This window comes from Lolium perenne, chromosome 7, assembly GCF_019359855.2.
Source record: "Lolium perenne isolate Kyuss_39 chromosome 7, Kyuss_2.0, whole genome shotgun sequence".
Classification (NCBI taxonomy): Eukaryota; Viridiplantae; Streptophyta; class Magnoliopsida; order Poales; family Poaceae; genus Lolium; species Lolium perenne.
Window position 1 is genome coordinate 225,757,290 of NC_067250.2, and position 25,497 is coordinate 225,782,786.

Consider the following 25,497-nt stretch of genomic DNA (forward strand, 5'->3'; position numbering starts at 1 on the left):
AAGTGCTTTAAATGATACTACTCTTCAGGGGGGATTCTTCATCTTTACGAGTAAGGTGTTTGGCGAAAGGCGAGGGCGTTGTCCAACTCCTTGCGGGTCTTGTACAGCATGTAGTCGAGGTAGGCAACATAGAGGTTCATCTCCGGGTGCGGGGGCATGATTATTGGTCTTCCCATGGGGTCATGTCCTGGGTAGTAAATGAAGCGGGTATTCTTGAGCTTGTTCACATTCTGTCCGCACAAACGGGCAATTGCTTTTTGCATCGCTCTGACTAGTCCTTCCTTCCAAGTGCTTCCCGTTACAGAAAACCAGATGGTTTCCCATATTGGGGCTCCAAGCTTTCCTCTCAGATCTGTAGTAACTTCCCACCGAGGTTGTCCTCCTGATGGATTGTGGAGGGGTATTCCGAAGAACTCGGGATACGGGCGTCCTAAATACTCAACCAGTTGTTTCAAATCCTTCTCGAACATGAGGTTTCCTCCGTGGCCAAGCTGATAAGACTTGCAGGTGTACTCCATCTGTGAAGAATTATGATGAGTAAGTTAGAGAGGTAGTGTGTCAAATTTTTATGTAGTATTATAAGAAGAATAGAGCATAACTTTCTTATTTTTAAGAAGATCTTAAGGATAAGAGGGAGAATAAGTTTTCATAAATAATCACTTCATTTGTTTCAAAACTAAGTTTTTCAGACGTCCATTCTAACTAGGGTCTCCTAAGGTCAACAATGGCTCTGATACCAGCTTGTCAACACCCGGATTTTTAAGTCCAGATGCCTATTATGCCATTCCTCGCAATCCCAGGAATATTGTTTTTGCGAGACATAATAGATTGATATCACAACACATCATTTATTACAACACATAATCGTCTTACAAATAAAGGATCACATGATCCAGTCTTATTACAATAACTAGCGGTGGGACCCGCGCATTTGCGCGGCTAGATTTTGTAGCTTTCTGTATTTGTGTGTTCAAATATACTATATTATCTTTGAGATGTGTATATGATACAAATGTTAAGTTATAGTAAATCTATAGTAAAACAATTGAAATAAAAAGAAACGGATTGTGGCCACTATTTACATACTTCAGTGAATTTGATTTATTTAGTGTAGATGAAAGGTAGCGGTGCATTGGGCATATAAGGCTAAACACTGTAACACTTCATATCTTGTGGTGCCAAACTGTAGAGTATCATACATAATAAGCATTAGTATTTATTTGTAAATCCACTTGCATAAGAATATGTATTCATCCCTGCGAAAAAAGAAAGACAATAACATTAATATTAGCCTATGCTGATTCAGCGACATCTATCTTTCCAAGAAGTTATAAATTTAAATATTATCACTTGCATCTAGAAATATATCCTCTTCTGCACACATCATATATATTAGTTGTACTTTAGTTCCATATCATAGCTTAATGTATACTGGAGGAAATAAAATGGCGGAAAATGACGAAAAATGCATTAAATTTTGAGAGGTCGTAGATTGGGGGACATACAATTAAAAAGTGTCGAACCATGGATTCACTGAAACTTTATAAGAATATTACTGTCATATTAGAGCTCATGTTCTGTTTCCCAAATTTTATAAAGAAAAATACAGCTGTAGTATGAAATTCCAAAGGAACAATCCTAGGCTATGCTCATTTGCGGAGCAAGCAGGTGTAGATTTGTACCGGTTGTGTCTGGACTTGGATAAAGTGCGGGATCTTTCTTGATGATTCGGATGGAACGTGATTGCAACCCGGCTAACAAATGAAGACAATCTCATGTCCATAAGCAAATCATCGAAAATAAATTCCTTTTTTAGAACCACAATGTTACATTTTATCAAAAAATATATATGGTCCAAAGAATCACATAATTTTGAATTTAGCGATAAGTACCAATAAACATCCTTATTATTGTTTAAATGCAGATATACGAACAACTTAACTACTATTTTGAGAAAAAAAAAAAAGAAAAAATGCAAGAAGTAAAAGCTACCTCAAATTCGCCCAAATGAATTTATTGAAACCCTATTGTCATGTATTCCTCTGAAACCTGCAAAAATAAATAAAAATTAAGTATCTAAAAAATGTGTAATTATTTACATGAACCGAGGACGTAAGCTTTAGTAAATAGTAAGCAGAAACAACATCAGTTTTTATGCTCTCTCTCTCGCTAAATAGACCGTTCAGCCAATCATGAAGTGAGAGACTTTTCTGTTTGGATATGTTCTGGGCAGCATACCAAGCAAAAAATTGAGAGACTTTTAATGTCATTAGTAGTCAGCGAGTGATTTTAAATAGATCTCCATTTAATTTACACTTGCCAAACTTACAGGACAAAATGCTTACATCAATTTTCTTGCCAGCTGGAATACAACAACGGACAAACCGGGCGAGACAAATAATAAGCCCTTTGCCTTTGTAAACCTTTCTGGATGGATATGTTCGCGTTTGCATACCAAGAAAAATTCAACTATAAGAAATTTAGTGTGATCAGTAGGGAGTGTTTTCTTAAATAACCTCCATTTAATTAACAGTTGCCAAACTCACGAAAGAGATTGCTCGCATCATTTTTTTTGCCAGGAACACAACAACTTAGAAACCGAGAGAAACACATAATAAGCATTAGTATTTATTTGTAAATCCACTTGCATAAGAATATGTATTCATCCCTGCGAAAAAACAAAGACAATAACATTAATTAGCCTATGCTGATTCAGCGACATCTATCTTTCCAAGAAGTTCTAAATTAAATATTGTCTCTTGCATCTAGACATATATCCTCTTCTGCACACATCATATATATTAGTTGTACTTTAGTTCCATATCATAGCTTAATGTATACTGGAGGAAACAAAATGGCTGAAAATGACGAAAAATGCATTAAATTTTGAGAGGTCGTAGATTGGGGGACATACAATTAAAAAGAGTCGAACCATGGATTCACTGAAACTTTATAAGAATATTACTGTCATATTAGAGCTCATGTTCTGTTTCCCAAATTTTGTAAAGAAAAATACAGCTGTAGTATGAAATTCCAAAGGAACAATCCTAGGCTATGCTCATTTGCGGAGCAAGCAGGTGTAGACTTGTACCGGTTGTGTCTTGGATAAAGTGCGGGATCTTTCTTGATGATTCGGATGGAACGTGATTGCAACCCGGCTAACAAATGAAGACAATCTCATGTCCATAAGCAAATCATCGAAAATAAATTCCTTTTTTAGAACCACAATGTTACATTTTATCAAAAAATATATATGGTCCAAAGAATCACATAATTTTGAATTTAGCGATAAGTACCAATAAACATCCTTATTATTGTTTAAATTCAGATATACGAACAACTTAACTACTCTTTGGAGAGAAAAAACAAAAAAATGCAAGAAGTAAAAGCTACCTCAAATTCACCCAAATGAATTTATTGAAACCCTATTGTCATGTATTCCTCTGAAACCTGCAAAAATAAAAAAAAATTAAGTATCTAAAAAAATGTGTAATTATTTACATGAACCGAGGATGTAAGCTTTAGTAAATAGTAAACAGAAACAACATCAGTTTTTATGCCTTCTCTCTCGCTAAATAGACCCTTCAGCCAATCATGAAGTGAGAGACGTGAGAGACTTTTCTGTTTGGATATGTTCTGGGCAGCATACCAAGCAAAAAATATGATCATTGGAAATTTAATGTCATTAGTAGTCAGCGAGTGATTTTAAATCAACTAGTGGAATGCCCGTGCGTTGCTACGGCTCCTATTTCCTCCCGCAATATGTCAATAATTGTAAAAATTGACATGTATAAAAAAGACAGCCACATGATATATAAAAAACTCATAAGATTCTGCTATGTTTGAAGCATATTTTAACAACCGTCATAAGTGACATGTTTGAGTAGGAAATAAGAAATCGACTAACTATTTTATATTAAAAAATCTCCTCCTCGATGCTCTTTAGAATATGGCGTACAATGTATGGAATATTTTCTTCTGCTTCATTTTTATCGTACTTGAGCAAGCGTACCAAAAAGTTCTTCCTCAGCTCGGCCACATTCTGCACAACAATACTTGTCATTAGCATGTATAGTTTTCATGAAAAAATAAAACTGCAATGTAGATTACCCACCGTGCTTATTGGATGAACCACCTTTTTGCCATCACATGAGATCATAATGTAAAAAACAAAATAACCCGACGCATTTCTGTAAATGAATGTTTCGTCAATACCTTTATTATTGAAAGCAGAGTAAAACATTTATTTTCAGAGGTACTCACATGCTTGGACTTTGCGGAATACCAACTGGTGATCTACGTGGCCAGAAAAATATGTCAGCATCCCAACCAGGTTGTGCTAGTCCAAGTGCATCGCTTAGGTAGATTGCAACTCTTTGTAACTTCAATGAAGTTTTATGTGATCGAACCAGTTTACTCTCCGATGATGTCGGCATGGAAACAGGATCAATAATATACACACAAGAGTTGTGCTTATCGATGGAGAACAAATTAAAGTGGTCCATAGATGCATAAGGAAGCAAAACCTTCAAAGGGACAACCATTAGAAACACATATACACGTGACAACGTTAAGTAAGAAAATATATTTACCACTTTGCGTGAAGAGATTTTGTAGTCTATCCCAGGCCAACTATCAAATAACTTTGCCAACGACTGGATATTTGGCTTTACTCGAAATTTTTTACCGCGTGTAGAATTGACCATCGCCGTCTGAGAAAAAGGTTGTTTTAGAAACATAGTGATACCAATGAAAATATGAAATTATAGTAACTTACACAAAAACGTAGATCCATGTAGTGTACATCAGTCTCTACCATCTGCAGGATCTCGTTGCATGCCACTATGCGTATGCCAAAGTTGAAGCACTCATTATCCATAGGTTGGTCCATCCGGAGTATGTCCTGGATTTTTTTAAGACTCAAGCCTATTGGAAATGGTTTAGAACTGCGCAGCCATTCCTGTCTATAAGGAAAATGTTAAGAATGATGAAATCATATCAATGCATATTATCACTTTGTTTTTTCTAACATATTGCTTACTCTAAAAGTTGGGCATCTTGAATGTTCAAGATGTATTGGCAAAGCTCATTAACCAACTTGTGTTGGTCCGTGGGCATAATGTGGACTTCTAGTTGGTTTGGACCCTCCACAATAGCACAGTCAGAATTAGACACAATTCCTTCATTGGTAGGTTGATGGTATATTGGTTTTCCTTTTAGTTTATTCAATTCTGACTCTAGCAATATGACGATTAATTTTTGGCGAAATTTTTTCATATCGTCCTGCAAAATAATATTAAAAAACATCTCCTTAAGGCCATTATAAAAGATGTAAGCAGGTAGTAATGCTATCAGGAAGAAAAACGGGAAGAAAAGTCAGTCGGTCGACAAACGGAGATATAGCAGATCCAATGGTGAAAAAAATGTAAATTCATGCGCAGCTACTCATGTGATCACCAAATCCACTCTCAAACAACATACCTGAGTGAAATCATCAGACAAAATATCACCTGTCCAATATTCCATAAAGTTAAGCATGAATAACCCGCATGATGAGCTACAAAATTGTCAGGCACCGATTTAGTCTCTCATGTAGAAAAATTAACATAAATATACATTTGAACCTATGCGCTATTTGTACACACATAAATGCATCCATTAAAAAAGAGAGATTATAAGAAGTGTTCAACATACCCATCAGTTTGCACACGTTCTTGAAACTGCTCTACTATTGGCCATTTTGTGACATCAAGATCCTTCCACTTTTCACCTTTGTCGAAGTCTTTCATTTGGGATGCGATTTTCAGATGCTTCTCAAGTCCCTGCAGCTTTTATATGAGAGAGAGGTATTAGATATTGAGGTAAAGACAATGTAAAGAGGAAATCAAAATCAATATTAGATATTTACCAAAAGAGTGAGATCACTCCGGCTCATTGCATCACCAAGTGAGTCCAGTACTTGTATCAAACGTTTTTTTGCATTGATGACCACTAAATACCAGTGAGTCTTAGGAATGTTTATTGGAAATAATACCTGAAATAAATATTGTGTAAAACTAAGAAACACACATCTTTAAAACATATTGAATCAGATCCGTAGGTAGTAAGTTAATTCTTACCATGTCATGCTTTAGATAAAGTTGCAACCGTTGTTTTATGGCACGGCGATGTTCTGATTTTTTCAGCACTTCAAAGGCGAATGTGTTGTTGAGATATACCTTTCCATCTGCCCTATCCCGCAGATGATCATATGCGTTTATACAATAAATGTATGCATTTACAACCTATAATTAAACACATAAATTATGTAAGTTCAATATATTTATTATTAGTCATTAATATGTAAGTAGTGGTCCATGTTGTTGACTTACGTCGCCCGGCAAGAATGCATCATCACGTGTAAGACAACTCAAGTCATCATTGGTTAATAAAGCATCACCGATGTCGACAAACTGGGTTAATTTAGGTGCGGACATGATTGATTTAATAACAGCCAAATCTTCAGCAGTGCAGATATAGTCTGCCACGATATAAACATGTGCAAGATAAGTTAGGTAAAAATAATCTAGCGGAAATGAAATGAGGATAAACGGGGCTGAACTAAGTACCTTCAGGCATAACATGTATGTTCTCTTTCTTTGGTTTATTATGTCGTGAATTGATTGTCTGCAAATGCACCTCTTCTGGTTGTGTAAAAGCCCGTGAGTCTAAAGTCGATGAGTTATCTATCTCTTCTACCAACATCGCATCAGATCCGGTGAGTTCTTTCAGAGCATCAGCAATATCTGTTTCCGCCCCAACCATGATCTACAAAGGTGAACATATTATTATCAAACAAAGTCTGCATACCGAAATATGGAACATTCATCATAAAAAAAACAATCTTCTCATTGCACCTCTTTTGGCTGTGTAAAACTCGGTGAACTTTTGTTCTCTTCTAGTGTCATCGTGTCCGGACTTATTATTATCTCCATAGAATGTGATCTAGAAGACATAAAGTAAAATAAATAAAATAAATAACTGATAAGTATACACTCGTAAAGCAAAGAGTATATACATACACCTAATAATATATAAAAATCTCTTTAAAACAAGTAAGAATAAGAACAACCGGTGCACACTCTCTCTATCCTATTCCCCTAAATCAACTTTCCCCAATCGTGGTCTGCGCTCAAGCTCCCCTGCCCCGTCGCTCTTCCTCCCTTTGACTCGACCAACTCAATCGAACCGTAGCACCGCTAGTCAATCTCGCTCGCGCGGCCGTCCTCTGCCTTGCCGGCGCGGCGCCTGCACGCCGGAGTCCAGTCCCGCGCGGCCGTCCTCCGCCTGGCCTGCGCGGCGCGTGCACGCCGGAGCCCACTCCCGCGCAGCCGTCCTCCACCTGGACTGCACGGCGCCTGCACGCCGGAGCCCACTCCCCCACGCCCACTGCAGACCACCGGCGCCAGACGCGCCCGCTCACCCGTGATGCCGCAGTGACCCGATAGGAAGGCCTAGGTGCGCGGCGCTGACGGACGGATTCGAGGGCGCGGCGTCGAAGGGAGAGGGATTTGGCGACGCACCTCTCCTCCATGGTCGCCGATGAGGATTCGCGGTGCCGACGAGGATTCGTGGTGGTATTTTTTTTGTACGGGAAGAATTCGTTGCGGTATTGGATTGGTGAAGGTTGATCAGCGAGGAGAATAATAGGTAATCTCTATTTATATGGGTACATATGATTGGTATTTGGTAGGTGTTGGAGCACATAATATTTTATTTCCTGTTTATTTTGGTGTAGGATCATGTTGTTTTTATTGACGAATCCTGAGTACTTCCTATTTATTTTGGTGGCCTAATATACTTGTAGTTTCCTTCTTTGATTAAACTTGAAAATAGCATACCAATGTATGGTGGTATTATTTGCTATAAGATCAGTTTGTTGCCAACTTTTAACAGTCACCACTTGAAAGAAAATCTAAAATGAAAATTTACTGACTCTAATATGTGGCCTGTTCTTGAAAGAAGAATCATCTTACTGCGAAGAGCTTCCACTTATCCTTCTCTTATCTTAGGGTGGGACTGTGGGAGAGGGGAAGGCATGTGCACTCCTTTTCGTTTTTAAGGTTTTATTATTCAACCAGATTCAGTATTACGATGTTAAAAGAAATGTTTCACAAGTGAGATTGAATTGTATTGTGCACGCTCCTTGTAGGATTTATTAATTTTGATAATCATTATTGTGATGTAGGGGGCAACTCTAATCCTTTCTATCATAGGATCAGCATGAACCAACTCGAATAAGTGCTATGACAAACATAATCAGTGAGTTTTTGTAAGTAAAATCGAAGCCATCTGCCCAAGAGATAGTGAGCTTACATTTGATCTTGAAGGCAGGCCTAACAAGATCAATGATTTCGTTTTCAGATGTGTTGCCAGTCAGGACCAGAAGTTTCAACATCACCATTGAGGGCCTTATGGCATTCAGATATGAAGTGTTCCAGCTGATTGGGTTGGCATCAACGTCAAACAGGTTAGTTTCATTTGATTTACAGATTTCCCCTGTTCAAACAGAACCATGACAGTTATTCCCGCATGAAAACTACTATTGTTTTTTAAAAAAAAAATGGATGGACAGTCTCAGTATAAGAAGTAGCAGGTAGAAAAACAAATGCACATATGAAACATTCATATAACCATTATTACACCTTAAAAGAAGCCGGTAATTAACATGATGTTCTCGACAATAATCCTCATGGAAAGCTGCTAAAATTAGATCTGACGTCTTTAAGCGGTAAGGACTTCCTTGTAGACAATGTTTTTCATGGTACTTACCAAGTCATCTCTTTTTCGCTTCTTGGTATTATTGGTCTGGTCGCTGCCATTGGCTTTGCCTTTGCCTAATGGGCCATTGACGATCTCCTTGCCCTTGTCCTTTTTTTTTACGACGAGGATCTTAATGTTTATCTTTGCGGTAGCTCTAGACAAGGCGACGTACAGCTGACCATGGGAGAATACGGGTTCTGGTAGGTAAACACCGACAGTAGGGATGGTCTGCCCTTGCGCCTTGTTGATCGTCATGCCAAAGCTGAGTCTGATCGGAAATTGCTTCCTTTTAAATTTAAATGGGAACATTTCGTCGTCGGACGGGCAGAGAGGTATCCGAGGAAGGAACACCCTGTTGCCAGCGTGTTGTCCAAGCACGATCTCAGCATCGATAGCGTTCTTCTGGAACCCCCGAACGACAAGCCTCGTGCCGTTACACAGTCCGTTCGCTGGATCAATGTTCCTGAGGAGTATAACGGGACAATTAATCTTCAACTTAAGCTCGTGGGGGGGCAGCCCATTAGGAGTTAGCGAGTGTAGGAACTCTTGAGCGTAGTAGCCATGCGGATCATCCTCTGCACTGTCAAAGCTGTGGTATATCTTCTCCTTGCCATTAAAACGTTTTATCATGATCTTGTTTATACCGTCGACATAGTCATTTTTGGTTGAGAGGATCGCTCTAGAAGTCATGTAGTTTGGATCATCCATGTTATCGCTTAAAGAAGGAAATACATGCTCGATCAGCTTCTCTAGGTCGTCCTTATCCATGTCCGTAGATGGTATACATATATCCTCTGGGAGCCGTATGTTACCTTCCATGTCAGCTTCCTCGGTGCCATTCCCTACCCTCAGCAAGTAATCTGCGAACCATTTGTCGCTATGGGCCCTCATGTTGGTGACGAGCGGCAGCTGATGCATGCCCTTCCAGAGGTATGAACTCCGCAGGGCCGCGTCTATTATCTCCGCCCGTGACCCCTTCCTTACGACAGGCAACACCTGCCTAAAATCTCCACCAAAAACGATAGTCTTTCCGCCGAATGGTAGGTCCCGTCGCCCCATTATGTCACGCATGCTGTTGTCCAATGCCTCAACTGCCTGCCGCTTCGTCATGGTGGCCTCATCCCATAAGATGAGCGACGCCATCCTTAAGAGCTTGGCTGTCCCGCTTTGCTTTGTGAAGTTACACGATGACCCATCTTCGAGGTTCAGTGGGATCTTGAACCTTGAGTGGGCGGTTCGGCCTCCAGGCATAATGGAAGCGGCAACGCCAGACGTCGCTGTTGCGATAGCAATCTTCTTCTGGCCTCGGACCTTGGCAAGGAGCGCCCTATACAAAAAGGTCTTCCCCGTGCCTCCTGGGCCATCGACAAAGAAGACACCTCCTTCAGCGCTGTCAACCGCTGACAATATCTTGGCATAGGCACACCTTTGCTCAGGATTTAGAGAGGACTCAAGATTCTCGTCCCTGGAATCAACCTCGATATTTCTCTCTTCGATGATCTCTCTGGCCTCGCCTCCTGTGGTGTCATATGTCTCGTCTATATCGGGAAGATCAAACATCTTTATGTCTTTGCCCATGGATTGCAACATGCCACTAATGTCAAGCAACACCTTCTGCTCTACTATGTTTGGGCTCGTGTGATGTCGCCGGAAGTCATCAGACATTGCCTCTTTGTGCCTATCCCACAAACCTCGCACATCACCAGGCTCGCAGAATACCAAGATTGTTGCGAAGAGCCTCCTCAGCGAAGCTGGCATCGCAAACTGTTCTGACTCGGTGAGACAATGGTCGAGCGTGTTATCTGCATCTATGAGACCTCTCATCTCAGCGGCTTGGCGAAAGCTGCCACACAAGACACCATCGACGGTCTTCAGATCATCGAAGGACGTCGATCCTGGTACGTGGTTTAGCAGCACCCTCAGGAAGTATCGATCCCCCTCGGCTGGATGGGCTGACACAACTCGACCAACTTGATGACGTTCTTGCCTTGGCTTCCAATACTTTGACGTTTGCCATGTGAAGCTTCCGGGAAAATCCCTGTACAAAATATGTCGAGCCCACGGGTGATTATTGTTAGCCACAAAATACTCTGTGAGCATTGAACTCTCTGCCTTATCCCGTGCGAGAACATCAGTCAGATTTTCTCCTGCTTTGAAAGTAACTCTGTGCATATATGGGAGATGAAGCGGCAGCTGTAGGACCGATGGTGAGTTATCACAGAGCTTGAAGCCAAATATCCTCCACATGGCCTCTGGTGGAGTAACCCACCGTGCGTCAACATATCTTTTGATCTCATCTATGTTACCGTCATTGTCGGGCTGGTCGATGTTGAACGAAGTCCGATCGTGGCCCTTGTATATGTACTTATAAAGGTACTTAACAGCCTTGATGCTGGAGCACACCTCAACATTGATGTGGCAGTTAAACATCCGCAACAAGTATGGGTTATAAGGCACAACCCATCTATTGTCCAGAATCTGGCCACGGACCTTAGCGTGACGACCATCTTTCCGTCTGCGATAAACAGGGTAGGAGTCCTTCCCTTGTACGGTGGTCTCATTGAAAGCTCGCGGGTATCTGCACTTGCACACCCCATCCTGCATGCACACGTTGTTGGGCTTGAGAACACCGCATGGGCCATGCATCATATGCTTTACTACCATGGCATAGAGGTCTGGGTACTTATTCTTGTCAGGGAGCTCGGCAGATATGACCTGGTCGTACTGCTCTGGCACAACGAGTTTATATGTTGAATCCATGATCAAGAGGAAATGGGCATGTGGGAGGCCTCTTTTCTGGAATTCGACCACATATACATGTGCTTTGACAACACCCAGGATGTGATTCTTGAGGAGCATCTCCTTCATCGTTTCCAGTTTTGCTCTAAACACACGGGCAACCAGATCTGGTCGATCTTGCGGGGTCTGGCCAGGATATAAATCATCAAGTATCTCCTGCCAGTTTGGGTTGCAAGTCATTGTTAGGAAAATGTCAGGCTTGCCGTATGTTTGCACCAATGCCATTGCGTCCATATGTCTCTTCTTCATGTCTCGATAACCACCCTTGAACGACCATGGGAGCACCGTCCTTATGCCAACAGCGCTCGCTCGAGTTTCTCCTGCAGTGATGCTATCAACAATGCCTTTATACAGGTCAGCACGTATCTCCTTCTGATGGTCCCTAACCCAGTTCAACCTGCAACCCTCTATCTTGATGTACATGTCGACCGCAAACTGCTGGAACAATCGTCCTCCATGCAATATGGGGTTGAATATGGCAGGTCGTGTTTGCAGCCTGTGGCAGTAGTAGTCCCTCACAGAGACGCACAACCTGCTTCTTCCTTCTGTAGAAAGGCAAAAAAAAGGAAAATATTAGGCAACAATTGGGAATTAAAAGGTACAACATGTAGTAAGAAAGGTGAAATCAAACCTGCATCGTTATCCCGGTTTGCTCTTGACCTTTGCGCAGCTTCATATGACACACCAAATTTTGGTATATTAGGATGCCACCCGAGCTCCCCATTTGGGAAGAACAGGGGGTATGAGAGCGGGTCGTAACAGCCCTGTGTGGCTTGTATACTGTATTTATCATTGTTATTACCATGGAGGATAATGCTTCGCTCAAACCTTTTCGCTAGGTTGCTACCCTCAACCCAAATAGCAGCTACCTCATCTGATATAGGTTTGTTATATCTCCTTTGGTCTAGCTTCTGGTCAGTGTTCAGCTCTATCCGGTACTCATCGAGGTTTTCCGTCTGGGCTCCTAATCTCCTTAATTGTTTGGAGTATGGATTTTCTTTCAGGATGTCCACTAACATCTTGACGACGGACTGATCTAAATTCTCCGTAGATTTCTTACGATGGTCTAGGTTCGGGTCATCATCGTAGAAGTACAGTTGCAGATGTTCCGGACGAGAACCTGGCCCGAACGAATGCACGTTGTGGTACATGGTTTTATGTGCCCGAAATGTGTACACCCCGGACTTCATGTTTGTATAGTTGTTGTCGAGGCTGACGCCAAGGGTTGTGAAGGAGAAGTGTCCGTTGAAGAACCGGATGCTGTCCCTGAAATGCCGAGAGTCCGCATCAGAGCTAGACCAGAGCCTCATGAGCTCCGGTATAGGTTCCGGTTCAAGCAACTCGGTTTGCCCATTCCGACAGCAGAAACCATCGGTCTCGTACTCGAATTTCTTGGCTGTGCATAGCAAGCAGTTGTCGGCGTGCTTAAGGATGTGTGTGCTGTCTGGCAGGTTTGAGTACACAAAGTCAAAAGGATCCTCGTCTACAGAGCCTGTGCCGTTCGACTCTGGTTCCTCAAAGTCCATGTCATTAGTGTCGGAACCTGCACCCATTATGCGTTATATGTTAGCTCATAGTAATGATGCGTTATATGTTAGCTCATAGTAATGATGTTACATCGTTAGGCTTGCAGTTGTACCTTCACCGGCGAATAGATAATATTCCTCGTCCATTAGGTTGGTTGGGTTGGGATTCTCCTCCATGAGCCTGGCAAGAAACGCCTCCATATCACCTTCAATAGTTTTGTATCGGTAAGTACATAATATAATCCTTAAGGAATTATTAAAGTGCAAGATAAAGATGCATATAAATTACCGTCTGTCCCGACAGTGTAATCTTTTGTGGTTTCCCTAGCTGATTCTGGAGGTGATGCTTGTCTGATTGACGACGGGTTGGGCGCAGATGAGGTAGATGCACCGGGGCATGACATTATTATGGATTCGGCGTGTGGGGTGTTCTGCTTAGCCGTGAAACGAGCATTCGAACGTTCTTGATGTGCATGCCTCTCCCCATGTGGTATGTTTTGTCTGTTTGCTCTCCGATGTGCATTCTTCTGTCGCATATCTGCAACTTGCATCCGTTCTCTTTCAGCTCGTTCCCGAGATCTTCGATGAGCTCTGTTCTCCTGCTTCTGCTCGCCTGGTTGATTCATTAGGAGATTTGTTTGCTGATCATCGGTCTGTTGCGTGAATCCCATGAAGTTATCATTGAAGAGATCAGTGTCTAATGTCCTGCTTAGGTATTCGCCTGTAACATGATCAGACAGGTAAGTAATAGTTTCATGAGACTGCTGGGAGTAAATATGATGAATTACCGTCAGTCTCAGTGCTGTGGTTGGACGTGCACACTGATTGTGACGCATGAGCTGCAGCGGATGCCTCCACGGTGGGTGAGGGGTTTGTGACTGTTAGTGGGAACAACAAGTTTGATTCTGATTGCAAACTAAGAGGGCACTTCATCGCGATGGATTGAGCGCATGGAGTGTTCCGCTTAGCCACGGCTTTTGCATTGCGATTAGCTAGCATAGTTGCCCTCTTCCCGGGTGATAGGTTCTGCCTGTGAGATCTTCGTTCTGCATTAATGACTTCTATCTCACTTGATGTTAGCATTTCCCGACGTGCTCGTTCACGCTCTCGCCTAGTAGTATTTTTGCCAATGTCATGCGTCTCTGAACATGATTGACCTGCTTGAGAAATCCAGAGTTTTTTTTATTTTCTTAAGCATAGTCGTTGGCCAAATAAATAATTTCAAACATTCCTTCATGATTTGTAAGATATCTTACCTTGCACAGTAAGAGCTGCAGCCTTTTTTTGTTGTCGTGCAATCTTTTGTTTATGTAGGTATTCTTTTTTCTTCTCAGCAGATAATCGTGAATACCAACTGGTACTATTACTTTTTTTTCGTTCCAGATTTACATCTGTAGGAGCGGATAGTGCTTGGTCATTTAACGGGGTACACACTCCTGGTAACAAAGAGTTAAGTCATGTTGTTGCTATAAAAATAATGACACAGCAATATTCAGTTTACATGTACCTGCAAGCTGAGTTGGTTCGTCAATATTGTCACACGTGGTATGTGCAGGCTTCTCAGTTTGATAGAAGGAAGCGAGGAGATTTTTTCCGGTAATGTTTTGAGAACACGGTCTACCTGTATGGTTTGATTACATGGTTCAGACAACATAAGATATCCGGATTAGTATTTAAATACCTTGCCTTTTTATATATCGTGTGTGGTTTTGCAGTATACCAGCATTTGGAGCTGCATCCTTAACTTGTTGGCGTCCTATCCGCAGCTTCATTAGGTATTCTTCTTTCTTGTCAGCAGACATTCGAGCATACCAACTGGTAGTACTGCCACGTGCCCGATTTTCCTCCGTAGCTTTGTTGGTTATATCATTAAACGGGGTACGATCTCCTGTTTATGAATGAAAAGAACAAAAAGTACTTTATGTCATGGTATATATTTCAGTGTGAATGCAACACAGGCTAAGTTGGTATGACATGCCTTGCTGTCGAGGCTGATTTAGAGGTGCAGCCTTTTTTTTCTGCCGGGCTATCTGTTTATTTTGTCGGTATTCTTCTTTCTTCTCAGCGGACAATCGAACATACCTGCTTGTACTTTTTGTTTTTCCAGTAATTTCACCCATATTATTGTTTGTTAGATCTTTAAACGGGGTACGCTCCCCGGGTGGAGATTCATTTGAATTATCTTTATCTATCATCTGCTAAGAATATACTGTTAGCAACACATTCATATTAGAGTAGTTGACAAGATGAGTAATAAATGCTGAGAATGAGTCATTTAAAGATGCTGGTTCTAGCAATGTGACTGAAGGGCTAGACTGGACCAAAATCAGGTATGTACTTACACTGTTAGAAGGAAAACAAAATCATCTGCTAAGAATGAAAAGCTAGATGCAGGATGAATGGTAAGGTGATGATGATCCCACGGTGGCAGGCACGAAGCTTGACGTGGTTCTAGCCCGCTGATGATTCCAGAACTCAACGGTGGCGACAATGTACCTGGACGTGGGAGGCGACTGCTGCTGGTGTTTGGGAGGCGACTGCTGCTGGTATTTGTGTGCGACGGCGGGTGAGCGCGGACAGCAGCGTTGCTGGTTGTGTGCGACGGCGGGTGAGAGCTCCAGCGGCAGTGTTCCTGGTTGCGTGCGACGACGGGATAGGGGGCGACTGCTGCAGCGGCGACTGGTGATTGCGTGATTGCGTGATTGCGTCATTGAAAGATGGAAAGAAGGAAATAATGATTTGATTCGGCATTTAATAGTATAGATGGTCGTTTTAATGTTTTTCCAGTCTGTTGTTGTTTATAAGGAAACAATGATTCGATTGATATTGTCTATTTATTTGCAGCGATAATAACAATAATGTGGATTAAGCGGAGACGTTGATTAACATTAGATGGCTGAGATGTTTGCAATGTTGAGCCCAAAGTGGGCAAACAGACGTACCACCAACTCCAATATAATAGTATAGATCTCCATTTAATTTACACTTGCCAAACTTACAGGACAAAATGTTCACATCAATTTTCTTGCCAGCTGGAATACAACAACGTACAAACCGGGCGAGACAAATAATAAGCCCTTTGCCTTTGTAAACCTTTCTGGGTGGATATGTTCGCGTTTGCATACCAAGAAAAAATCAACTATAAGAAATTTAGTGGCATCGGTAGGGAGTGTTTTCTTAAATAACCTCCATTTAATTAACAGTTGCCAAACTTACGAAAGAGATTGCTCGCATCATTTTTTTTGCCAGGAACACAACAACTTAGAAACCGAGAGAAACACATAATAAGCATTAGTATTTATTTGTAAATCCACTTGAATAAGAATATGCATTCATCCCTGCGAAAAAAAGAAAACAAATTAGACATTGATTTTGATGAAGAGTAATATGTGTTTCTGTATTTTAAAATAGAGGAAGTATTGAATAGAGAAAAACTTTTCAATAAAGCTAATGCATCTTATAAGAAGAATCAGAGGGTGAAGATTATACCACTGATCGCAAACTTCGTATTAACCATAGAAAGCTTGATGGACCAATTGGCATTACTTATTCTTGTGTTTGGCATCCGACTGATTGGTCAGATCTCAACCTTATAAATCAAACATGCATCTGCTTGTTGCATCGCTAGATCAAGCTGTAACACTGCTTGTTTTTGGACAACATGGATGCGCTCTTTTGGCTCTCCCATTGGACGCAAAAGTGGATGGTGATCATCGTTCTTTGGCCGCTGGTCATGGCCGCCTTGGCGGCCTGCGTCCCTCGCATCCTTCAACTGCAAATAGCGCGCAACCAAGACGTGATTGCAATCTTGCTCGCGGCTGCCAAGCTGCGCCACCGAGATCGTGTCCATGGAGTATTATTTTCTCTGGCTAGGGATCTCAGGGGCACAGTTAAAAAAAATTTTAGATGATTCGTACCTGATCTAAACTCTTCCAGCCCGGTCTGATCAAGAATCTTCAAACTGTCAGCCTAGCCTTTTGCATCAGGGTTGCTGCCAATCAGATGGAAATAAATCGAAGATTGGATGAGAAGTGCAGGATAAAAGGAATGGCAGTAATGTAATCAGCTAACATTAAAAGTTGATCTGATCGCCTACTCTATGAAGACCCCTCGTGCGTTCCACTGTAACGCACCACTGATCCTGACAACGTCTTCAGAGTTCAGACTGCACAAGTTGAATGTCAAAGCACCAGTGTTGATCCAACTTTCGTTGCCTATAGAGGCGCTCGAGCAGCGCAGCCATGACTCGTAAGAGACGGGGACGGCGGCGGCGGCAACGTCGCTAGAGCGGTCGCTCGATCTCATTGCTTGGCGTGATGGATTTGACTACGGTTGTGTGTTCTTTTAGGACTTTTTAGGATATACGCGAACAGATCTTAGGCCTCTCTTTTAAACCTAACCAATCTTAACCATTGAGATGCCACGAATTTAGATTAGCAAATCTGTGCCATCCATTGTTTGTTGTTTTAATTATATAATAGATAGAAGTTCTATTGATCAATTACATAACACATAGCGGAAGCGAAATAGCGTAGTAGTAGTCCATCTATTCCACAGGCAACTGTTGACGTCAGGAGTGATCCTAGTTGTCGTAGACGTCCTGCTGTCCTTCTTCCGGGTTCTGGTACTCTTCTTCATAGTCTGGCCATTTGAATAGCCAGGGACACAGCCATGAGTACTTTAAAGTACTCGCAAACTAATACTAAGATAAATACTATCAACTATAGTAAGGGGGTTCTAAGCTCTAGTTTCATTTGCAGAAAGCCAGTTTTATTTCATAAGCACTTTTAATATTCAAAACTTCTTCATTTGCTAAACTCAAGTGGGAACATTAGTGTCATTCCCACAACTTAGTTGTGATTCAAAGTCAAAGTCACCTTTCAATTCAAATCACAAGTCACCATTCATATTTTTAGAAAAGTTCTGATGACGGAACAGTATGGCCTTTCCAACTGTCCATAACCGCGGACGCGGCTATTCGAATAGGTTAAACTCTGCAGAGGCTGTACACTTGTGCCACAACAATTGCAATAGTTCGTCAGGGGTAACTGGCCCTGATTTATCGTACGCAGTACGCGAACTATCAATCCTAACCTTTCATTTACATACCCTAGTATAGGCACCTCTCCCCATGAGCTTGGCCTCCCGGTGAAAACAAACCGTCAACCCGGGAACTGCACAGGGCTTGGGTAGTATATTCACCTCATTTCACGTCATTTCACATACAATGGAGGCAGCCTCGGCATAACCCCTATGACGCTTGTTCAGAGGGAACCCATACTAAAATACATAAGTTTCCAGCTAAGCCTTACCCAGATTCAGGTATTGTGGGGGTACTTGTAAAATTGGAATGGTATCGCATCTGAACCCAACCATCAGTTTTGGTAAAATTCACCAAGTCATTCACAAGTCATGTTCATCTTCCAAAATCTTTCAATAGAATGACTCATCATTCCAAGGTTTTCAAAGTCATTTCAATTCACAAGTTCCCAACTAAAATAGTCACTTTTTAATATTGAGCACTAGCAACTAATTATGAGGGGTGCTAAGTATCTTGGAGCTTGCTAATCTAAGTGTGATGCTCTTGTACTACACCATAGCTAAACCAAGTGAATCATAAATCAAAAAGTAACTTTGATAAATAAAATTTAATAAAGCTTGTAAAGTAAAAAACTTGGGATAGGATCATAAAGTAAAATGTAATGGTGCCTTGCTCTTGTAGAGCTTTGCACTTTGCACGAGTATAAGCTTGCAACCAAAATAGTTTGCATTAGTCTAGCTTGCATTGGTAATAGCTTGCCTTGATTGGTGAGGTGATCAAAGTTTTCTTGCTCGTCCTCTTGGTAGAAGACCTCTTCCTCTTGATAGTCTCCGGTACTAGCGTCTATAAACGAATACGAGGATACAATCACCAAACAACACTTAAGTAGTCTTAATTAGCCTTATTGGCTCACACAAATGATCTAGCATCACTACTTAACATTTACTCACAAATTATGCTAGGGTTTCCTTATTTAATATTAGGAAAATAATTTCCTCTCATTGAAAATGGAATTAGGGTTTCTCTTTGGTTTGGGAGAAATAATTTCTTCTCATTGAATCTTCTTAAGATTTAATCTTCTCAAATAACCAGGTATGATCACATGTTGACCAAGGTCAACACTTCACACTTATCATTTGAGAAAAATGATTTAAATGAGATTCATCATCTCATGTGATTTAAACAACCATGGTAATTTAAATACTATATTGATTTAAATTCCACAAGTGTGCAAGTATGAGCCTATGCAAAAGAGGTCATGACATTACTTCATAACTCTTGAGAAAATGCTTTAAATGAGGTGCTACACCTCATAGATTTAAATTCCTAAAATTTGAAATAGTTTAAATGGACTAGTATTGACTACATAGCCAATATTTTGCTTCTAGCCCATGATCATGTACAGAACCTATATCATATTTTTACATAGTAAATTAGGGTTGGTGAAATGTGAATTATAGCAATTGGATTCACTTCAAAATTCAAATTGGTTGATTTTTAAGATTTATTTGAATACTGAAAAGTCTCTGTTTTGTTATTTTTTCTATTCAAAATCTACACAAGTTATGGGGTTGAATCCAGTGGGATTAGCTAGATCAATTCATAAGCTTTCCAGAACATTTTGGTTTGCTAGATTTGAGTTTGTAGATTTGAGACTATTCAATTTTTAGCACAGACCAGTGTTGAAAATAAACTGAAACAAATATATTTGAATTTAACCAAAGTGGGCTAGGCGGGAACTAGATGGGCCGAATGATTTAAAATGCAGAAAGGCCAGCCCAACTTAGCGCTGTGGCCTGCTGACAAAGGGTCCCACGCGTCAGCGTCTCCATTCTACCGAAACGGTAAGTGCTAACCTCAACCGTTGGATTAGACGTGGATCGTGCGGTGCAGAGGCGTCTTCTTCGTCGGGGAGAAGACCTCGCTGCAGCGGCGGAGGTAGGGGTCGGCGGCGTGATGGAGCTCCCGCGAGGGGCGGCGCGGACGCTAGACAACGTTGTCGACGACGAGGAACCTACTGGTAGCCGTGGGAGGAGCGGAGGTGGACGGAGTCGAGGGATTGCAAGGTGGCGGACTCCGGCGATCGACGGCTCAATTGGGGCTCTCTGTGGCGTAATTGGCGTGGAGAAGAGGTGGAGGAGGTCGAGGAGAGGGAGGGGAGCAGGAATGGTGTGGAGGTTGCAGTGCGGGAGGGTCTCTATTTATAGATGGGGAGGTGACCGGCGGGTGCTGTGAGAGAGCGTCGACGGCATGGCTTCTCCGGCGCTCGAAGGGGCAAGGCGATGGGGGCGTGCGCTTCTGGGCATCATGGTGTAGGATAATGTTGCATAGAAAACAAAAAATTTCCTACCGCGAACACGCAATCCAAGCCAAGATGCAATCTAGAAGACGGTAGCAACGAGGGTGTATCGAGTCTCACCCTTGAAGAGATTCCAAAGCCTACAAGAGGTGGCTCTTGTTGCTGCGGTAGACGATCACTTGCCGCTTGCAAAAGCGCGTAGAAGATCTTGATCACGATCGGTTCCGGCGCCACGAACGGGCAGCACCTCCGTACTCGGTCACACGTTCGGTTGTTGATGAAGACGACGTCCACCTCCCCGTTCCAGCGGGCAGCGGAAGTAGTAGCTCCTCTTGAATCCGACAGCACGACGGCGTGGTGTCGGTGGCGGTGTAGAAGTCCGGCGGAGCTTCGCTAAGCTACGTGGGCAATATGGAGTGGAGGAGCAAAGCTAGGGTTTGGGAGGGGGTGGCCGGCCACTCAAGGGGGGCGGCCAGCTTATGGTCTTGGGGTGGTCGGCCCCCTCCCTTGGCCCCTCATTATATAGGTGGATCCCAAGTGTTGGTGTCCAAGTCTTCGAATAAGACCCGAAACCAAAACCTTCCATAGGAGGGGGAAACCTAGCCCAACTAGGACTCCCAACCAAAGGTGGGATTCCCACCTCCCATGTGGGGGGTGGCCGGCCCCCTATGGTGGAGTCCACTTGGGACTCCACCCCATCTAGGGCTGGCCGGCCATGGTGGTGGAGTCCCATGTGGACTCCACCTTCCTTGGTGGTTTCTTCCGGACTTTTCTAGAACCTTCTAGAACCTTCCATAGAACCTTCCGCGACATTTTATTTCACATAAAATGACATCCTATATATGAATCTTATTCTCCGGACCATTCCGGAACTCCTCGTGATGTCCGGGATCTCATCCGGGACTCCGAACAAATATTCGAACTCCATTCCATAATTCAAGTGCTACCATTTCAACATCCAACTTTAAGTGTGTCACCCTACGGTTCGAGAACTATGCGGACATGGTTGAGTACTCACTCCGACCAATAACCAATAGCGGGATCTGGAGATCCATAATGGCTCCCACATATTCAACGATGACTTTAGTGATCGAATGAACCATTCACATACATTACCAATTCCCTTTGTCTCGCGATATTTTACTTGTCCGAGGTTTGATCTTCGGTATCACTCTATACCTTGTTCAACCTCGTCTCCTGACAAGTACTCTTTACTCGTACCGTGGTATGTGGTCTCTTATGAACTCATTCATATGCTTGCAAGACATTAGACGACATTCCACCGAGAGGGCCCAGAGTATATCTATCCGTCATCGGGATGGACAAATCCCACTGTTGATCCATATGCCTCAACTCATACTTTCCGGATACTTAATCCCACCTTTATAGCCACCCATTTACGCAGTGGTGTTTGGTGTAATCAAAGTACCTTTCCGGTATAAGTGATTTACATGATCTCATGGTCATAAGGACTAGGTAACTATGTATCAAAAGCTTATAGCAAATAACTTAATGACGAGATCTTATGCTACGCTTAATTGGGTGTGTCCATTATATCATTCACACAATGACATAACCTTGTTATTAATAACATCCAATGTTCATGATTATGAAACTAATCATCCATTAATCAACAAGCTAGTTTAAGAGGCATACTAGGGACTTCTTGTTTGTCTACATATCACACATGTACTAATGTTTCGGTTAATACAATTCTAGCATGATATATAAACATTTATCATAAACATAAAGATATAAATAATAACCACTTTATTATTGCCTCTAGGGCATATCTCCTTCAGTCTCCCACTTGCACTAGAGTCAATAATCTAGATTACATTGTAATATACCTAACACCCATGGCATTCTGGTGTTGGTCATGCTTTGCCCTAGGGAGAGCTTTAGTCAACGGATCTGCTACATTCAGATCAGTGTGTACTTTGCAAATCTTTACTTCTCCATCTTCGATGTACTCGCGAATCGAGTGGTAACGCAGCTTGATATGTTTCAGCCTCTTGTGTGACCTTGGCTCTTGTGCATTGGCGATGGCACCCATGTTATCACAATAAATGATTAATGGGTCCAATGCACTAGGAACCACACCGAGCTCTACAATGAACCTCTTCATCCATACCGCTTCTGATGAAGCCTCCGAAGCCGCTTATGTACTCTGACTCAGCTGAAGACTTCGCCACCGTGCACTGCTTCGAGCTTGCCCAGCTTACTGCAGCACCATTCAATATAAACACGTACCCAGATTGTGACTTAGAGTCATCAGGATCAGTGTTCCAACTTGCATCGGTGTAACCGTTTACAACGAGCTCTTGGTCACCTCCATAACAAAGAAACATATCCTTAGTTCTTTTCAAGTACTTTAGGATATTCTTGACCGCTGTCCAGTGTTCCATTCCTGGATCACTTTGATATCTCGCTAGTCAAACTAACAGCATGTGCTATATCCGGTCTAGTACATAGCATGGCATACATGATAGATCCTATCGCCGAGGCATAGGGGATGTTACTCATCCTTTCTCTTTCTTCTGCCGTAGCCGGTCCTTGAGTTTTACTCAATACCTTGCACAGTAACATAGGTAAGAACCCTTTCTTACTTTCGTCCATTCTAAACTTCTTTAGAATCTTGTCCAGATATGTACTCTGTGATAGCCCTATTAGGCGTCTTGATCTATCTCTATAAATCTTGATGCCTAATATATACGATGCTTCACCAAGGTCTTTCATTGAAAAACTATTATTCAAATAACCCTTAACAACGCTTAATAGTTCTATATCATTCCCGATCAATAATATGTCATCTACATATAATATCAGGAATGCTACAGAGCTCCCACTCACTTTCTTGTAAATACAGGCCTCTCCATGACACTGTATAAACCCGAAGTCTTTGATCACCTTATCAAAGCGTCGGTTCCAACTTCTTGATGCTTGCTTCAGTCCATAGACTGAACGCTGAAGTTTGCATACTTTGTCAGCATTTTTAGGATCGACAAAACCTTTGGGTTGTACCATATACAACTCTTCCTCAATGTCTCCATTAAGAAACGCCGTTTTGACATCCATCTGCCAAATCTCATAATCGAAAAATGCAGCTATTGCTAACAAAATCCTCACAGATTTTAGCTTCGCTACAGGTGAGAAAGTCTCATCGTAGTCAACTCCTTGAATTTGTCGGAAACCCTTTGCGACAAGTCGAGCTTTATAGACAGTAATATTACCATCAGGATCTGTTTTTCTCTTGAAGATCCATTTATTCTCGACAGCCTTTCGGCTATCAGGTAAGTCTACCAAAGTCCATACTTTGTTATCATACATGGATCCCATTTCGGATTTCATGGCTTCTTGCCATTTGTTGGAATCTGGGCTCATCATCGCTTCTTCATATGTCGCAGGGTCCTCATCATTGTTATCCACAATCATGACATTTAGACAAGGATCATACCAATCAGGAGTGGCACGTTCCCTTGTCGATCTGCGAGGTTCAGTAGTTTCCTCGTTCGAAGTTTCATGATTATTATCATTAGCTTCCTCTGTTGCCGGTGTAGGCGGTACAGGTACAATTTCCGGCATCGCGCTACTCGATCAACGAGTATAGATTCATCAATCTCATCGAAGTTCTACTTTTCTTCCAGTCACTTCTTTAGTGAGAAATTCTTTCTCAAGAAAGGTTCCGTTCTTAGCAACAAAGATTTTGCCTTCGGATCTGTGATAGAAAGTGTACCCTATAGTTTCCTTAGGGTATCCTATGAAGACGCATTTCTCCGCTTTGAGTTCTAGCTTGTCCGGTTGTAACTTCTTTACATAGGCTTCGCAACCCCAAACTTTCAGGAACGACAGCTTAGGTTTCTTATTAAACCATAATTCATACGGTGTCGTTTCTACGGATTTTGATGGTGCTCTATTTAAAGTGAATGCGGCTGTCTCTAATGCATAACTCCAAAATGATAACGGCAAATCAGTAAGAGACATCATACTACGAACCATATCTAAAAGAGTTCGATTACGACGTTCGGACACACCGTTTCGTTGAGGTGTTCCAGTGTGTCAATTGTGAAAGTATTCCGCATTTCTTTAAATGCATGCCAAACTCATAACTCAGATATTCACCTCCACGATCAGATCGTAGAAATTTGATCTTCTTGTTACGTTGATTTTCTACTTCACTTTGAAATTCCTTAAACTTCTCGAAAGTTTCGGATTTATGTTTCATGAAATAGATATGCCCATATCTACTCAGATCATCTGTGAAGGTTAGAACATAACGATAACCACCGCGCGATGCTACGCTCATTGGTCCACATACATCGGTATGTATGATTTCCAATAAGTCAGTAGCTCGCTCCATCATACCAGAAAATGGAGTCTTTGTCATTTTTCCCATTAGACATGCTTCGCATCTATCAAGTGACTCAAAGTCAAGTGATTCAAGTAATCCATCAGTATGGAGTTTCTTCATGCGTTTCACTCCAATATGACCAAGACGACAGTGCCACATATAAGTAGAATTATCATTAAGTTTAATTCGCTTAGCATCTATGTTATGTATATGCGTATCACTACTATCGAGATCTAACAGAAATAAGCCATTCTTTTGTGGTGCTCGACCATAAAAGATATTATTCATAAAAATAGAACAACCATTATTCTCAGATTTGAATGAATAACCGTCTTGCATTAAACAAGATCCAGATATAATGTTCATGCTCAACGCGGGTACAAAATAACAATTATTTAGGCTTAAAACTAATCCCGAAGGTAGATGTAGAGGAAGTGTGCCGACAGCGATCACATCGACTTTGGATCCATTTCCAACGCGCATCGTCACTTCATCTTTCAGTAGTCTTCGTTTATTCTTTAGTTCCTGTTTCGAGTTACAGATATGAGCAACCGAACCAGTATCAAATACCCAGGTACTAGAACGAGAACCAGTGAGATAAACATCTATAACGTGTATATCAGATATACCTTCTTTCTTCTTCTTGACAAGGCCGCTCTTCAGATCAGCCAGATACTTG

The 25,497-nt window shown here is 41.8% G+C and overlaps 3 protein-coding genes and 1 long non-coding RNA gene across 4 annotated transcripts; 1 reads left to right on the forward strand and 3 right to left on the reverse strand.

The window, feature by feature from the left end:
* Nucleotides 1-3,712: 3,712 nt before the first annotated feature.
* Nucleotides 3,713-6,139, reverse strand: LOC127312050 (uncharacterized). Its single transcript, XM_071823585.1, has 7 exons — nucleotides 5,695-6,139; nucleotides 5,482-5,557; nucleotides 4,778-5,283; nucleotides 4,593-4,712; nucleotides 4,264-4,526; nucleotides 4,115-4,190; nucleotides 3,713-4,042 (listed from the first exon to the last, which is right to left on the reverse strand). Exons 3-7 carry the CDS (start codon nucleotides 4,889-4,891, stop codon nucleotides 3,917-3,919), a joined length of 699 nt encoding a protein of 232 aa, XP_071679686.1. The 5' UTR covers nucleotides 4,892-5,283; nucleotides 5,482-5,557; nucleotides 5,695-6,139; the 3' UTR covers nucleotides 3,713-3,916.
* Nucleotides 6,140-7,247: 1,108 nt separating this feature from the next.
* Nucleotides 7,248-14,638, forward strand: LOC139834086 (uncharacterized). The gene is made up of 3 exons (XR_011749401.1): nucleotides 7,248-8,311; nucleotides 8,404-8,509; nucleotides 14,511-14,638. It is a non-coding gene; the product is annotated as an uncharacterized lncRNA (long non-coding RNA).
* LOC127315434 (uncharacterized) lies at nucleotides 8,764-12,024 on the reverse strand. Its single transcript, XM_071823238.1, has one exon. It carries the CDS (start codon nucleotides 12,022-12,024, stop codon nucleotides 8,764-8,766), a length of 3,261 nt encoding a protein of 1,086 aa, XP_071679339.1.
* LOC127313767 (uncharacterized) lies at nucleotides 11,567-14,514 on the reverse strand. The gene is made up of 5 exons (XM_051344238.2): nucleotides 14,384-14,514; nucleotides 13,916-14,284; nucleotides 13,417-13,848; nucleotides 13,241-13,333; nucleotides 11,567-13,144 (listed from the first exon to the last, which is right to left on the reverse strand). The coding sequence occupies exons 2-5, from the start codon at nucleotides 14,208-14,210 to the stop codon at nucleotides 12,117-12,119; spliced, it is 1,848 nt and encodes a 615-aa protein (XP_051200198.1). The 5' UTR covers nucleotides 14,211-14,284; nucleotides 14,384-14,514; the 3' UTR covers nucleotides 11,567-12,116.
* Nucleotides 14,639-25,497: the final 10,859 nt, after the last annotated feature.

Coding starts and splice junctions, on each gene's coding strand:
- LOC127312050 (XM_071823585.1), bottom strand. CDS start 4,891: ATGGACCAACCTATGGATAATGAGTGCTTCAACTTTGGCATACGCATA. Junction 4,713..4,777: donor ACATGGATCTACGTTTTTGT/GTAAGTTACTAT, acceptor CCTTTTTCTCAG/ACGGCGATGGTCAATTCTAC. Junction 4,043..4,114: donor TGGTTCATCCAATAAGCACG/GTGGGTAATCTA, acceptor ATTGTTGTGCAG/AATGTGGCCGAGCTGAGGAA.
- LOC127315434 (XM_071823238.1), bottom strand. CDS start 12,024: ATGTACATCAAGATAGAGGGTTGCAGGTTGAACTGGGTTAGGGACCAT.
- LOC127313767 (XM_051344238.2), bottom strand. CDS start 14,210: ATGCTAACATCAAGTGAGATAGAAGTCATTAATGCAGAACGAAGATCT. Junction 13,849..13,915: donor CCACAGCACTGAGACTGACG/GTAATTCATCAT, acceptor ATCATGTTACAG/GCGAATACCTAAGCAGGACA. Junction 13,334..13,416: donor TTACACTGTCGGGACAGACG/GTAATTTATATG, acceptor AAACTATTGAAG/GTGATATGGAGGCGTTTCTT.